The sequence below is a fragment of the Nannospalax galili genome, unplaced genomic scaffold, assembly GCF_000622305.1.
Source record: "Nannospalax galili isolate Female #2095 unplaced genomic scaffold, S.galili_v1.0 scaffold151, whole genome shotgun sequence".
Taxonomy (NCBI): Eukaryota; Metazoa; Chordata; class Mammalia; order Rodentia; family Spalacidae; genus Nannospalax; species Nannospalax galili.
In genome coordinates, this window is record NW_008332087.1 from 103,406 (window position 1) to 119,477 (window position 16,072).

Genomic DNA, 16,072 nt, shown 5'->3' on the forward strand with positions numbered 1-16,072 from the left:
TGTGTGGGGAAACTGTTCAGGACATCTCATTTGCTTTGTTGCCCTAATTCTCAAATATTTTTACTGTTTTCTTTTGTAGGATTCAGTTTAGCTGCATTTAAAAGGAACAAGAGAAAACTAGAGCTGGCAGAAAGGGTGGAAACAGATTTCATTCAACTAAAGAAAAGAAGACAATCAAGTGAAAAGGTCAGGAGGTGTTTGGAATATCAATTAACATGTAATAGTGATCTTGATAACTTGTCTTTGGATGTATAAGCTTTGGAACAGCGCTATTCAGTAGAAATATAATATATGTATTTTAAAAGTAAAATGGAACTGATGAGATGGCTTTTCAGGTAAAGGCACCTGCTGCCAAGCCTGACAGCCTGAGTTTAAAGCCCAGGACCAAGTAGTGTAAGGAAAGAATTGACTCCCACAAGTTGTTCTCTGACTTCCACAGGTACACCATGGCATTCACTTGCTCATGTGCACACATGCATAGAAATATACACACACAAATAAATAAATATAATTTTAAAAAATTAAAAAATAAAAGTAAAATGGTAAAAAGGAACAAGTGAAATTGATTTTAATACTATATATTTTAAGTCATTGAATCTAAAATACTTCCTTGAAATGTAATCAGTGGAAAAGTTAACAATGAGCTATTTTATATTTTTGGTAAGTTTTCAAAACCAATTTTTTAAATTAATTTTTTTGTCTTTTTGAGACAGGGTCTCCCTGTAGCCCTGGCTGGCCTGGAATCACTATGGAGACCAGGCTGGCCTTGAACTCATAGAGATCTGCCTGCCTCTGCCTCTCGATTGCTGGGATCAAAGGCATGCAACACCATGCTCGACCAGTTTTTATTTTTATACATCTAAATTAAGACATTAGAGTTGCATTGAGAATACTGGATCTGCGTCTGTGTTTCACAAAAATTAATTGTTGATGGCTGTCAAGATGGTTCATTGGGTAAAGGCACTTGCCATCAATCCTGACAACCTGGATTCTATCCGAGGACCCACATGATGGATGAGAGAACAGACTTATGAAAGTTGTTAAACAAACAAACAAGCAAATAAACCCAGTGTGGTATATCTTTAGTACCAGCACTTGGGAGGCAGAGGCATGTGGATCTCTGAGTTCAAGACCAGCCTGGTCTACATGGCAAATTTCAGGCCAGCTGAGGCTATAGGGAGACCCTGACTCAAAAAAGACCACCAAAGAAACAGCTGGGCATGGTGGCACATGCCTTTGATCCCAGCTACAGGGAGACTCTGTGTCAAAAAAAAAAGAAAGTAAGTTGTTCTTTGACCTCTACATACACACCCAGGCACGTGTGCACACCCACATACATGCACACACTCCCACATATAAATGATAATAAATTAGCTGTTGGAAAAGCAAATTTACATGGTTATTATAAGCATGCTTAAAACATTCCAGTTTTAAATAGAAATATGAATATGAATATGTTTTAAATAGAAACTTCATTCAAATTTACTAAAGTAAGAAATTCAGCTTCTTGTTTGCCCTTGCTTCATTTCACTTGTTCAGTAGCTGCCTATGCCACATGACTGCTGTTTTGGTCCTCACACTTCTCGACAGTGATTCTATCATGGTTCTCAGAGAATAGAGTGTTAATATTAAGGCATATACATAATGGATTCATATGTATTCCTTTACATGCTGTCTGTGTTTCTTTTTCCAGTATGTTCTTTGGTTGCATTTCATATATTGGCTCTTCATGTTTCTGTTTTGAAAGTAGAAAGAAATTGAAATCTACAGCATTCTTCAGTCTATAGCTTGACATCATTAGCATATTTCTCATGATTGGTGTCTCAGGTCATGTGATCATTTGGTATCCCTTAGCATCTCACCAGTATTCTGTATCATTTAGTCCTTCTAGAATGGCTCATAAACTGGTTTGTGCTTTCTGTCACACTATTTATAAAATATTTTATTTTTATTTATGTGTATGAGTGTATTGCCTGCATGTATGTGAGTGCACCTGTGTTGTGCAGTGCTGCAGAGATCAGAAGAGTGCTTCAGATCCCCTAAAACTGGAGTTATAGGTGGTTGTTAGCTGCCATGTGGGTGCTTGGAATTGAACCTGTTTCCTCTGGAAGAATAGTCAGTGCTTTTAACCGCTGATCCATCTTCATAGTTTTGTATGATTGTATTAAAGTGCAAAAATCAGTCATCTCTCAGTAATAACTACTGCCCCACTAAGTTTCCTCATGAGACAATTATTCAAATAATATGGTCTAAATCTAATTTTTTGCTTTATAATAATAGGGATTTAGGAGACAAATGGTCGAATTACTATGTAGCTTTTGATGAAAGGTGGTGTAGTGTAATCATATTTTTGTGTTTCTGCATTCTAGTGATATCTAGGTGAACCAATTTAGGGCTTTTTGCCCTTAAAAAGAATTATGAGTAGTCAGGTTTGCCTGTCTGTAATCCTAGTATTCAGGAGGTTGAGCAGGTAGATCACAGGCCATATAGTGTGACCCTGTTTCAAAAAAATTGTATCTATTGTATAGTTTTATTGTTTTTTATAATTGTATTCACCCATGTAACCAAAGTCTATCAAGATCAAAAACATTTCCAGCTCTTTTGTTCTTTTCAGTTGATCCCTAACCTATATAGATAGCCATTATTCTAATGTTTATCACCATAAATGTTTTGTGTTACTATGTCATGTAGAATGCACACTTTGCCATTTATTTTTTTTCACAAAATGTTTTTAAGACATTGTATTGCTGGTTCCTTTTTTAAAAAATCACTAAACAAGAGCTAGAGAGATGGCTCAGTGGTTAAGAACAATGACTACACTTTCAGAGGACCTGGTTTCAGTTTCCAACACCTACATGATGGCTAACAACCATCCATCACTCCAATTCCAGGGGATCTGTTGCCTTCCTCTGACCTCCACAGGCATTGTATGACAGGGGTACACTTGCATACACAGTAAAACAAAAATTATGGATAAATTTTTTTTTTTGGTCTTTTTGAGACAGGGTCTCCCTTGAACTCACAGAGATCTACCTGCCTCTGCCTCCTGAGTGCTGTGATTAAAGGCGTGTGCCACCACACCTGGCAGATAAGATATTTTTAAAAATCACTAAGGAACATTTTCTAAAATGTATATACTATAACTTGTTTCTGTATTCCCCTGTTGAAGATTTGGTTATTTCTAGTTTTTTACTATTAGGAATAAAGCTACTATGAAATTGTTACACAGTTCTTGTTGTGCACATTAGGTTAGTATTTTAAAAAATATTTTATTTATTTTGATTTTATGTGTATGAGTGTATTGCCTACATGTAAGTAAGTGCATCTGTGTTGTGCAATGCTGCGGAGATCAGAAATGGGTTTCAGATTCCCCTGGAACTGGAGTTAAGGACAGTTTGTAGCCACCATGTAGGTGCTAGGAATCAAACCTGGGTCGGTCCTCTGCAAGAGCAGTCAGTGTTCTTAACCACTGAACCATCTCTCCAGTTCTAGGTTAGGATTTTTACACTTAGAAATATCACTGCATCTCTTATTTAATATCTGTAGCTGGTGCTTACTGATTCGGATCATATTTTCATTCAGTAAATGATCTTGTGTTTGCTAGTAAGAAAAGAGTGGTGAACAAAATGGAGGAAGCTTGTGTTCTAGTGAAATTTTTGTTTTAGTGAACAGAGACATAAACATCCATATAATTAAGATTGTTACTGTGTTTAGTAACTTAGGAAGGAAAAAAAAAACATGATAAGTAATTTGTATGTGAGTCTGCCCATAAACTCTTGGTTAGGGTGATCAACAGAGACTTCACTGAGAGATAACACTTGAATGACATGTGAAAAGTGAAACAGAGCTTTCTGACCAGCCATGCAGTAGAACATGGCCAGCAGAATGAGCTGCATGCACAGAAGCATGGTGGGTGTTGGCATATGGGGGAATGGAGAAGAGAGTCAGTGTGCTTGCTGTTTACCTAACCGCCATGACATCCTGAACACCCAAAGCTAACCAGCTACCCATTAGCGTGCTATGCTGTGTCTCCTTTCAGTTGCATTATGTGCCATCAACATCCTCATTATGGTCATTACATTTTATATTAAAATTACTTAATCTGTTATGTTAAATAGGAATAGTGAGCTTGAAAAGAGTTGACTGAAAACGAAGAATTGTCTAATATTTAAAGAATGATCTATTTGAAAGTAATTTGAAAAAACCAAATTGATTTGTAAAAAAAATGCTATTGGACTAAAATTAATTATGGATAAGCCAGGTATAAAGAATGATAAACCATAAACATCTAGACATACTTTGTATTCAGAATACTTTGTTAATGTCTGTGATTGGTAATCTTGGTTTTAACCTTGACACACTTGTGAAGAAGGTACCTTAATTGAAGAATTATCCTAATTGAAGATTAGGTTGGCCTGTGGCTATGTCTCTGAGGCATTTTCTTGATTGCTGATTGATGTAGGAGGGCCCAGTCCACTGAGAGAGAAGGTACAGTCCCGGAAGAGTGGGCCTGGGTTGTATAAAAAAGCTAGTTGAATAAGCCAGGGGAAGCAATCCAGTAAGCAGTGTTCTTCCATGGCCTCTTTTGTAATTCCTGCCTCCAAGTTTCTGTCCTGACTTTCCTTAGTGAGGGACTGTTACCTGGAAGTGTAAGATGAAATAAACCCTTTCTTTCCCTAAATTGTTTTGGTCATAGTATTTATCCAAGTAACTCAAAAACAAATGAGGATAGTGTCTTTATCTTGTTCTTCTCTTTTAGATAATGTGAAACTTGAAATCATAGGACATTTCATTGTGTTAAGAAAAACATTTCATGTTAAGAAAAACATGATGAAAACTGTGGACTTACATTCAGAGAAAAAAAAATTGTGGTTCTATATCAAAAGATTAGGTCTAGGCTTGTAGCTCAATGGTAGAGTATTTGCCTAACATGAGGAAGCCTCTGAGTTTAATCCTTAGCACTATTGGTGGGGGGGAGAAGATTGGCTAATGAATAATTCTGTATATTTTAAGGAACAGAAAGGTGTTCAAAATATTATTAATTTAGCTTGTCATCACTAGCAAAATACCTGAAACAATTTAACACAGTTATATTTTATTTTGGGTTTTCAGAGCTTTCATCTGGCCAGTGAGTGACCATTTCTTTTTATGCCTTTAATGATGTAGCATATCATGGTAGCCAAGAAGCAGAGGCAGGGGAGGGAGAAGGGAGGAGAAATGGGGAAGGGGGAGAGGAGGAAAAAGGAACAGAGCGGGGAGAGGGAAGGAGAAAGTTTGAGAGAAGGGGACCGAGGGTCATAGAGAGGTGAGGAGGAAGGGAGAGGAAGAAGAGAGGAGAGAGGTGGAGATGGGATGGAGAGCCAAGGAACAGAGAGAGGAGAAAGGGGAGAGAGGAAGTGCTAGGATCCCCTTACCTCTAGCACTCTACAAGTGTACACCACTAGTGATACAACATATTCCTACTAGGTCCAACTTATAATGAGTCCATAACCATCCCAGTAGTGCCAAGGATTAGCCTCTGACACCTGGGACTTCAGGGAACACCAAAGACACTATAGCAATTATGCATTTAAAAAATACATTTCTCTGCTTTATTTAGAGTATTTCCAACTTTTGAAAACTTAAACCAGCCCTTCATTATTATTGATAAAAGGATTTCAGATGGAAAGCGTGCTGTGTTAGGTAGAAGTATTACCTGTGGAGTTGGTTATATGAGCAACTCCCTGTTCAAGGGCGCCAGTTTTGTTTATGGATAGGGTAGGAGGTAGATAACCATGTCAAAATTATTGATATCAAAGGACTATAAATCCTTATGGTTTGAAGGTCATACTGAAGAGTGAGAATATGTACATGATTTGCAACTGAAATCCTGAGCTAATTCAAAGTGTAGAAATTGGGAGGAAGACCTAGGAAAAGAAAAAGGAGTAGCAGCCACTGAGGCAAAGGCACAACCGGGACCACTCTCAATGGTGCTAAGAGAGGAACATTTCAAAGGAAGTCTTTAGATGCTGTGGAAAAGATAGCTGAAAGGGCAGAGGACTGGACATTGGATTTGGCAGCTGGAGACTGTTGCTCTGGATAGACAATGTTTGTGACATAGTGGGCTGTAAGTGGGTATTGAATAGGGTGGTCAGCAAGAGGGAGGAGATAGCTTTGAGAAGTTCTGTCATGGAGTGGTGAGAGATAACAAGCAAGACAGACTTGGTACCAATACCAGTTAATTCTTTGAGTTAACTGCCAGTTTTGTAAAGTTAGTGAATAATTTTAACATATTAAGCCTTATATTTCTAATTTAAAAATGAAGATAGTGATGTTCCCCAAACAAAACTGGTTTGATTATCAAAGGAGGGAGACTAGCTCAGAAAATATTTTATTTCTAAAAACCAAAACAACAAAGACTTGCCAGTGGTCATTTAAACATTGTTATTGCCTCAGTTACATGTTCTATTTGAATATCACTCTGCTGTCATATAACTTACAGTAATGTAGTTTTTTACTGTTGTGATACATTTTCACAGTCCTTGATAATTTTAGATCAGCTTTTACCATCTTATCCTTTGCTCTTTTAATGTTGTAGAAAACATTAAGATGCCTCTGTAAAAACATTAAGATGCCTCTGGGGCATCTTAATTCATTTAGTCAAAACTATTCTTCAATAAGTCTTTGAGTTCTTTTGGCTGAACTTGTAAACACCTGAACGGTGTCAGTGTTAAACATGTTTTTCATTTAAATGATTGCATTATCACTTTTTATTACTTTGTTTTACTTTCATGTTTATTGACCAGTTCCTTCTTTGTATTATTGATCTTTGTAAATGTTTTGTAGATTTCTCCTAAGACAATAGAGGCAACATAACCCATGCTTTGCTGCCTGTGCATAGTGACACATTACTGAGACTTTTAAGTAGTATGTGATGTGCTTGGTTCCTAATTATGATGGGCACCTAATGTTTATAGTAGTTTGTTAAGTAAAAAGTTGACAATGAATTTATGGAAGTACAATGAATGGTAAGTAATATTTGAGCTGTGTTATTTGCATACTGGTATTATTTAAATAAACTGTTGTAACCCAAGTTCATATTGTATTAGACCAAACAAGGACTGTTTTTATAAAGAAACTTGGATTATTTTTTCTGTGAAATTTCCTTCCATCTGAGCTTCCATGCCACCTCCCCCCAATTACTAATGGTGCAGTTCAACATGTTCCATTGTCTTTTGTAATGTCTACAATTTTGTATCTTGACCACTTCTGAAAAAATTGTCTTGCTGTTAGAAGACTTTAGCAGTAAGTTTTTTAGCTTGTGTGATAAAGTGATTTTTTAAAAAGTTATATTTTATATTGTACTGAGACCAAAAAAGAAAGGCAGTTGTGTCAGTAGTAATCTTTGTCATAATTGGAGGAAGAAGTGTTTCTCTTGGAATGAAGTGGTTAACTTGTTGGCTTGTTACTATGCTTGGCTCGTGCCACAGGAAGACTGTTATTACATGGCTGAGGGTTGCTTACTCAAGGAGACCCTCACATTTAGAAACAGATTGAATGTACACCATAGTCTAGATTTTATAAATATCAGTTTCAGACAGCTAGCCCTGGATATGATTGGAAGGAATTCTTATTCTTAGAGTATTAAAAGAGGTTGGGGGTATTGTTTGATCTCAACATTTTTGATGTTTCAAACCTTCTCTTCATTTTCCTCATAAGCATATTGCCTAAATAGTTTCCATCTCCTGTTCTTCAATAACAGACTTTGTAGTTGAACATACCTGATAGTTATTCTTTGCTTCCTCTTACCATGTTTATAAAGTAATTTAAGCTTTCAATTAATTACATTGGTTTTTAGGTAAAGTAATACTTAGATAGGATGGTGCAGTGAAAGTTCGTTGACCTTTTTTGTGTGTGAATATCTTTTAGTCTTCAATTTCTAATAGAAAAGTGCTCTTCTAATAGAAGAGCATCCTTCTCATGCTCTTATACCATGCTGTGTTCAAAACCACTCTAAAGAGATGCTGCAACTTTTAATTTTGACTCTTTAGCTACCACATAGGGACATTAAATTGGCCACATGTTTCAGAAAGGAAATGTTGGGACTTGCTTTGTGTGCTTCATATAAATATATTCTATTCTTTTGAAGTATATTGTGGGTAATGTTTTTCCCTTTTATCCTCCATCTTGAAATTATTATGTAAACTCTTAACTGTATCATAGTAAATCACTGTATTTTTTGGGTGAGACCTAGGTTAACATCAAAGAAAAGTGCACAAAAAACATGTTTTCTTCAGACTGTTCCATTTGTTCTTGTGTAAATGTCTGTGCATTGTGTGCACAGAGACAGTCATTACTCTCTAGATGCTTACTGACTTGATCTGGTATCTGTGTTTCTCAAGAACATGGTTAATATGTGGCTATGTGAGTAACCATAAGTAGGAAACTGTTTTATATAAAGTGTTGTACAACATTACATTTTTTTCCCATAAAACTGAAAATTCTTCTGGTGAAGTGATTATTTTCTGTTTGAAATAATTTCTTTGAAATATAGGTAATATATTAAAAATTACAAAATCTCTTTAAGGCTATCTTGATTACCTGGTGAGTCTCCACATTTTTCATGCTAATCAATGGTAGATAGGTCAATAATTAAATCTATTTCTACCCTGTGTATTTATTTATGTAGGTTTTTGACCTGATGATAAACATTTATTTTCATTGTAAGGTCATGGTGATTCTTACTAAATTTTTCATTACTTTTTTTTATTAGTTTATTTTTGTGTATGTGTGTGAGTGCATGCTTGCCATTAGTACTTGTTGAGGGCAGAGGATACCTTGCAGGGAATCCATTTTTTCCTTCCACCATATGGATCCTAGGGCTTGAACTCAGGTCATCAGGCTTGCCAACAAGCACCTTTACCCATGGAGGGAATGTTGAAGGCCAGTCTTGTGCTGGTTTTATGCAGGTAACTGTAGCTTCTGAGTTTAATGACCACTTCAGGAAGATCAGATGCTTTTTCTTTACCTATTGAAATGATTGTGTGTTTTGTATTACATTTATTGGTTTGGGTATAGTAAACCAACTTGGTCATACTATATGACCTTAACATATGTTTTAATACAGTTGCAAGAATTTTATTGAGAATTTTTTTGGGGGGGGATCTTTTTGAGACAGGGTCTCCCTGTAGCCCCAGCTCTCCTGGAACTCACAGAGATCCACCTGCCTCTGCCTCCCGAGTGCTGGGGTCAAAGGCATGCGCCACCATGCCCAGTTTATTGAGAATTTTTTGCTTATGTCCATAAGTGGGTTTGGCCTGTGGCTTCTCTCTCTCTCTCTCTCTCTCTCTCTCTCTCTCTCTCTCTCTCTCCCTCTCTCCCTCTCTCTCTCTCTCAGAGAGAGAGAGGGAGAGAGAGATTTGGTATCAGTATCATACTGGCTTTGTAGAATGAATTTGGCAGGACTGTTGTTCTTAAGTCTTCCCTCAAGGTTTTGTAGAATTCGTCAGTGAATCCACCCCGTCCTGGGATCACTCTTTTGGGAGACTTTATCATGGCTTCAGTGAACTTGTTGTGGATCTGCTTAACTTGTTAATATCTTCCTGATTTAATTTGGTAGTCATATGTGTCTAGGAATTTATCCATTCCATTTGAACTTCCCAATTTTCAGGAATATAGGTTTTATATTCTCTAATATTTATTTATAAATATTCTCTAATGTCCTATGGATTTCAATGGAGTCTGTTGTAACTTCTTTTTTTAAATCTCTTATTTTATTAATTTGGGTCTTTTCTCTCTTTTTTTAGTTAGTTTGACTAGGAGTTTGTTAATCTTTTTTCCAAGAATGAATATATTTTGTTTATCCTATATATTGAGTTTTTCGTTTACACTTTACTGATTTCTGCCCTGACATTATTTCATCTGCGGCTTTTTGATTTGGCTTGTTCTTATTTTTCTGACAGCTTATATTGCATCATTAGGTTATTATTTAAAATCTCTCTGATTTTGTGTAAGTACTCATTACTATAAAGTTTCCTATTAGAACTGCCTTAAACTATCTCAAAAATTTATGTAAACTTTGCTTTCATTTTCATTTGTTTCTAGGAATTTTACGTATCTCCCTTGGTTTTACCAATGACTGAGGTCATTTAAGAGAGGATTTTTCATCCCCCAAACATTTGTACTGTTTCCATATTTTCTCTTTCTCTTGATTTCTAGTTTTATTCTACTCTGATGTGTTAGGATACAAGAATATAGATGCTATGGTGTTTATTAGGACTTACTTGGTGATCTAAAATGTGCTTTAGAGAAGGTTTACATGGGCTCTGATGAAGGATGTATTCCTGTTTATGTTCATTGGAATATTTTATAAATAATCTGTTATGTTAAATTGCTATTTTTGTTTGACTCTGCAGTTTATTTTGTTGATGATTTTTAGTCTGGATGACCTTCTGTATTAGTCACTTTTCCGTTGCTGTGATAGAAACACTGACCAAAGCAATTTATAGAATCAAGAGTTTATTTGAGCATACGGTTCCAAGGGAATTACAGTCTATCATGGCAGGGAGGCATGGTGGCTGCAGGTGGCTGGAGCAGGAGCAGCAGAAGTGAAGCTCTCACATCATCATGCCGGCACAGGAAGCAAGAGAGAAACTGGAGATCTGGCAAGGCTTAAGAACTCCCTAAGTCCACTGCCAGTGATGTGCTTCCTCCAGGATAGTCACATCTTCTAACACCTCCCAAAACAGCACCATCATCTGGGGACAAAATGTCCAAACACTTGGAGCCTATGGGGGACATTTTCATTCAAACCACCACATTCCACCCCCTGGCCCCCATAGGCTCATGACAATATAAAACGCAAAATGCATTTAGTCCAACTTTAAAAGCCCCCATAATCATTATCAGTCTCAATACTATTCAAAAGTCCATAGTCCAAAGAGAACTCAGAAAAGTCCACAGTCCAAGGTCTATTCTGAGACTCAGGTAAATATCTTAACTGTAAGCTTCTATAAAATTAAAAGACAGATTACATACTCCCAACATACAGTGGAACCAAATACACATTACCATTCCAAAAGGGAGGAATGGAGGCATAGTAAGGAAATACTGGACCAAAACAAGATTGAAAACCAGCAGGGCAAACACCAAATCCAGTAGCTCCACGTCCAACTTCTGGGACTTTACTTCCAAAGGGCTTATTAGATGGCTCAGCCTCTCTACCTTTGCTGCCTGCAACACACATCTCTGTCTTGTGCTGTTACCACTTCCTGAATGCAGGCCTTCTTAGCAGATGCCTCACAGCTCTGGCATCATGAACATCTTTTTGGGTCTCCATTGCCAACCAGGCTTCACCTTCACAACTTCACGCAGTGGCCTGTCAGGGCTGTCTTTATGCAGGGGTATCCCTGCTGAATGCTGCCTGGCCTCTCAGGCTCTTTGAAACCATGGAGGAAGAATTGATGACCCCTTCTCTCTTCCATCTTTCATGCCTCTAAAGCTAGCACCAGGTGAATGACAATGCCAAGTTGGACTACAAGTTTGGGATGGACTCCAGCCTGCTTTATCCATTTTAGAAGCTTTTCTCTTCAGTGGTCCCTGCAGCATTTTGCTTTCACAAGTTGGAGGCTTAACTGGGTGTGGTCTTGCCCTGGAGGCCTTCTCTCCATTGTTTAAATTTGAATCTCTAGGTCCCTCCTTAATCCCATTAATCTCTTTATCAATGGAATCCTTTCTATCATGTGCCAGGGCTCCGACATTAATAGTCCTAGTGCTCTTTTTCAATCCGTCCTGTACATTTTGTATTTCCTTTTGCCCCATTTGCTCTTTTTCACTGTAAATCTGTATAATATTCACCATTAATAGCCACACCACCATTTCTACATTAGGCTGTCTTGAAATTTCTTCTGCCAGAGAAATTAGTCCATTGCTTTTGAATTTAGCCTCAGGCAGGCATTTAGGTCCGAGGGCAGACTCCAGCCAGACTCTTTGCCAAATATCCCAAGTGCTGCTTAAGTCCTTATTTCCCTCTGGAACTACATTGTTCTCAGCATTACTTTCTTCTAAGCCCCTACTAAAATGGCCTGTTAAGCTCCACTTAAAGTATTATTGTATTATTATTGTTTAAGAACCTATTTGCCTTTTATGCCCATTAGTGTGTGTTTTTGAAATTGATGATCCCAGTATTCAGTGCAAATCTAGTTACAATCATTATATCTTGTTGATGAAATATTCCTTTCTTAATGTGTAGTGGCCTTCTTTATATATTCTAGTTTTCATTTGCTGTCTTTTAATTGGATACTAGAATGTCTATACCATCTTGAACCATTTTCTTGGTAGATTGTTTTCCATCATTTGACTCCCAGTCTGTGTGTGACTTTACTAACGAGGTTTTCAAAATTTTTTTTTACTTACTATATTTATTTTATGTGTATGAGTATATTATCTGCATGTTTATAAGTGCACCCGTGTTGTACAATGCCTATGGACTCAGAAGAGGGCATCAGATCCCCCTGGAAGTGGAGTAATGGATGGTTGTGCTGGGAATCAAACCTGGGTTCTCTACAAGAGCAGCCAGTGCTAACTGGTAAGCCATCTCTACTGTTTTGAGGGTTTTTTTTTTTTTTTCAAAGACAGCTGAATCTACTGTTTAGCCAGCCACTCTGTCTCTTTATTGGTGAGTTGAAGCCATTTATATTTAAGGATGGTGGCTTTGTTGGGGTTTTAGGTTGGTTGGATTGTTCATTATATTCTTTATTTCCTATCATTGTTGTTTGCTGATTTTTCTGTGTTAAACATGATGAATTTCTTTTCTCCTTTGTTATCTAGTCTTATAAAATTTATTCTTTCCTGTGTTTTCCTGATTGAAATGGTTTCTTTTTGTGTGTATAGTATTCTTTCAGGAATTGTTTGCAGTCCTGGCTTGGTTGCCATGAACTGCCTTAGCGTGTGCTGGTCTGTAAATACTCTGTTTAAAGAACTTTGCTGAATATAGCACTCTGGCAGGTATTTCCTTCAGGACTTAATATATATTGTTACCTGCTGTTCTGGCTTTTAGGTTGCTGTTAAGAGTTCTGATGTCTGCTTTTGTAGATGAGTTGGTGTTTTTTCCTTGCATCTTTCTTTCTAAGTCAGCTTAAATTTTTTATTACATTTATATTTATTTATTTATCTATGTATTTATTGCGGGTGAGGTGGGTAGGTGTGTGTCCTGTTGCGCATGTTTGGCGATCAGAGGACAACTTGATCCCCACGTGTGGGTCTTGGGGATAAAACTTAAGTTGCCAGGCTTGCAGCAAACACTTTAACCCACTGAGCCATCTTTCTGGCCCTTTTTTCCAATTAATTAAAATGTGCAAGAGTGTTTTGTCTATGTAAGTACATCTACATACAGATGCAATTGCATACAGATGCAATTCCCTGAGAAGCCATAAGAGGGCATGGAATCCCTGGACCGTCTTCCTCCTGCCCTCTCCCCTCCTAATTTAATGTACTCTATATTATGTATATAGTAAGACATTATAAACTTAGCTTTTAATATTATTTATTTGCTTTGTAGTTTTGATATCTTGACTGAGTGTGTTGTAGAAAAAAATCTTCCCTGGTCATGTCTAGTTTGAGGTTCTAATTGCTTTTTTATTTGCATATTCTTTCTCTAGATTTGGGGAACTTACACTATAATTTTATTGAATATATTCTCTATGCCTTCATATTTTTTGACTCTCACTTCTTCTTTTCCATAGATTCTTAAATTTGGTCTCTTGATAATATCCCATAGTTTTTTATGTTGCAGTGATTGATGTCCATTTGTTTTTGTTTTTTCTTTATTCATTTTTAATTACACTATTTCCTTGGTTGTGTTGTCCTTAATATTTTTGTTTCTGCTTCATAGAGCCTATTAGTCATGCTTTCCACTGTGTTTTAGTTAATTTATTTTTTTGGTCTTATTGAGACAGAATCTCCCTGTAGCCCCAGGTATCCTGGAATTCGCTATGTAGACCAGGCTGGCCTTGAACTCACAGAGATCTGCCTACCTCTGCCTCCCAAGTGCTGGGATTAAAGGCGTATGCTACCATGCTCAGCCTCCACAGTGTTTTTAAAAAATTTTCATCCCTGAATTTTTGAGTTCCAGCATAATTGCTCCTTTTTTCTTCAAAATATAAATGTCCTCGGTTAATTTTTCTTCCATATGAGTAATTTTCTCATCTGTAGTGCTAATTTTTCTCATCTGTTAGCTTTTACAAAAGTAATTGCAGTTTTTGCAGTGTTGAAATTTGTCACGTGATACTAGAACACATTAATAAATGTAGTTATGTCATCCATCATTTTAATTCCCATCTTCACTTATTTGTTGTTTATTTTATACTATGGAAATTATTTAAGACTAAAAGCAAATCTGAATGATTTTCTTGTTCGAGTTCAAAGTAGATTGTAAAGCAATGGAGACAACTGGGAATATCAACAATGCATTTGGCTCAGGAAATGCTAATGAGTATATAGTGCAGTGGAGAACCCTCTCTTCCCAGTGAGACAGTGAGAGAGCCAACCTAAGATACAGAGCCTCAGAAACTTGGCACTGTACTCTCAGTAGCAGACATTTTATTTATTTGTTTGTTTATTTTTATATGTATATGTGTTTTGCCTGCGGTTATGTAAGTGCATCTGTATCATGGAATGGCCAGGGAGGCCAAAAGGGCATTTTATCTGAGGGAACTGGAGTTATCATCCAATATTAGCTGCCCTGTGGGTGCTGGGAACTGATCCCTGGTCCTCTGTCAGAGCAACCAGTGCTCTTAACTGCTGCACCATCTCTCCAGTCCCAGTAGCAAATATTTTTAAGGAGAGAAAAACAAAAAGGAGGGGGCGGGGTTGCAAATGAAAATAAAAGAAATACCAGGAAAACCTTTTAGTAATCAACTGGAAGCTGAAATATGGCACTTAAGATAAGAAACCAAAATCCAATCACTGAGTTGGTGACATCATATTCCTAGTCCTCCATGAACTACATTCTTTGGAAACTCAGAGCAAGTGTCATGGGAACTCTATGTTGAAAGCTGGCTAGCAGAATACCTCTAGACTGTAAGGAAGAAACTTAGAATCAGATTGTGCAGTAGTTAGAGATAGAATCTTGGTTAGATCCAGAATATGCAAGGCAACATAGACACAGGTGGATTTCCTAGGGATGGGGCCAGCATTCCTAACCATACTAACTGTCCTGGTCAGCTTTAATTGTCAGTTTGACATAAACAAGAATTAGCTGGGAAGAGAGTCTCAACTGAAGAATTTCCTCAGTTCATTGGCCTGAGGACATGTGTTGATTATCTTGATTGTTAATTGGTGAGGGAAGGCCCAGCTCATTGGGTGTGGCACCATACCCTAGGCAGGTAGTCCTTGCTGGGGGGGGGGGGGGGAACTAGCTGAGAATAAGCCTGCTTGCCAGCCAGCACACAATCTGTTTTGTGACTCCTGCTGCCCTTTGGTTATGAAATGAGTTCCTTTGTCAAAGGTAATACTATATGGAATAGCAGGCAGACCTGACTTCTGGAGTTCCTGCTGTGACTTTTTCTCTTAATGATGGACTCTGTGACCTGGAATTATAAGGCAAATAAATCCCTTCTTCTCCAAAGCTGCTTTTAGTTAGGGTATTCAGCCTAGCAACAGAAATGAAACATTGGACATTTCCTGAAAGACTGTCCCAAGTTTGACTAGCATCTGTGACCTTGTCCACGAAGAACTACTTACTAATTGAAACCACCATCTTTAAAAAAAGATGACTTTCATATCTAAGTACTGTATTTACATAATGTCCATTTCTCTCCCCCTCCTCCCATGTCCCTCCCCAACCACCTATTCATTTTGTGACTTTTTCTTTATTGCTAATGTGTGTGTGTGTATGTGTATATATTCTTACATATAGACAAGGTACTGAGTCCATTAAGTGTTGCCTGTATGTACTTGTGTTTAGGGCTGACTGTTAGGGTTCCAAACAGCAGCAGTTTCCCCCCTCCCCAACAGGGACCTCACCTTGACCTTTGAAGTCAAGGGAAACAAACTCTGCTGAGAAGCAGCCTGCCTTTCCTCTGATCTCCAAAGA

The 16,072-nt window shown here is 37.4% G+C and overlaps 1 protein-coding gene across 11 annotated transcripts in view; it reads left to right on the top strand.

Annotated features, from left to right (window-relative positions):
- Tasp1 (taspase 1) overlaps window positions 1–16,072 on the top strand; it is a gene marked incomplete at its 5' end in the record, with an annotated part of 441,173 nt that overhangs the window by 93,696 nt on the left and 331,405 nt on the right. For all 11 annotated transcript variants that reach the window (XR_003848562.1, XM_029560670.1, XM_029560666.1 and 8 more), the window contains 1 exon segment: window positions 80–186. Coding sequence is in view for 10 of the 11 variants with exons in the window: in XM_029560670.1 (XP_029416530.1) it covers window positions 80–186 (107 nt within the window).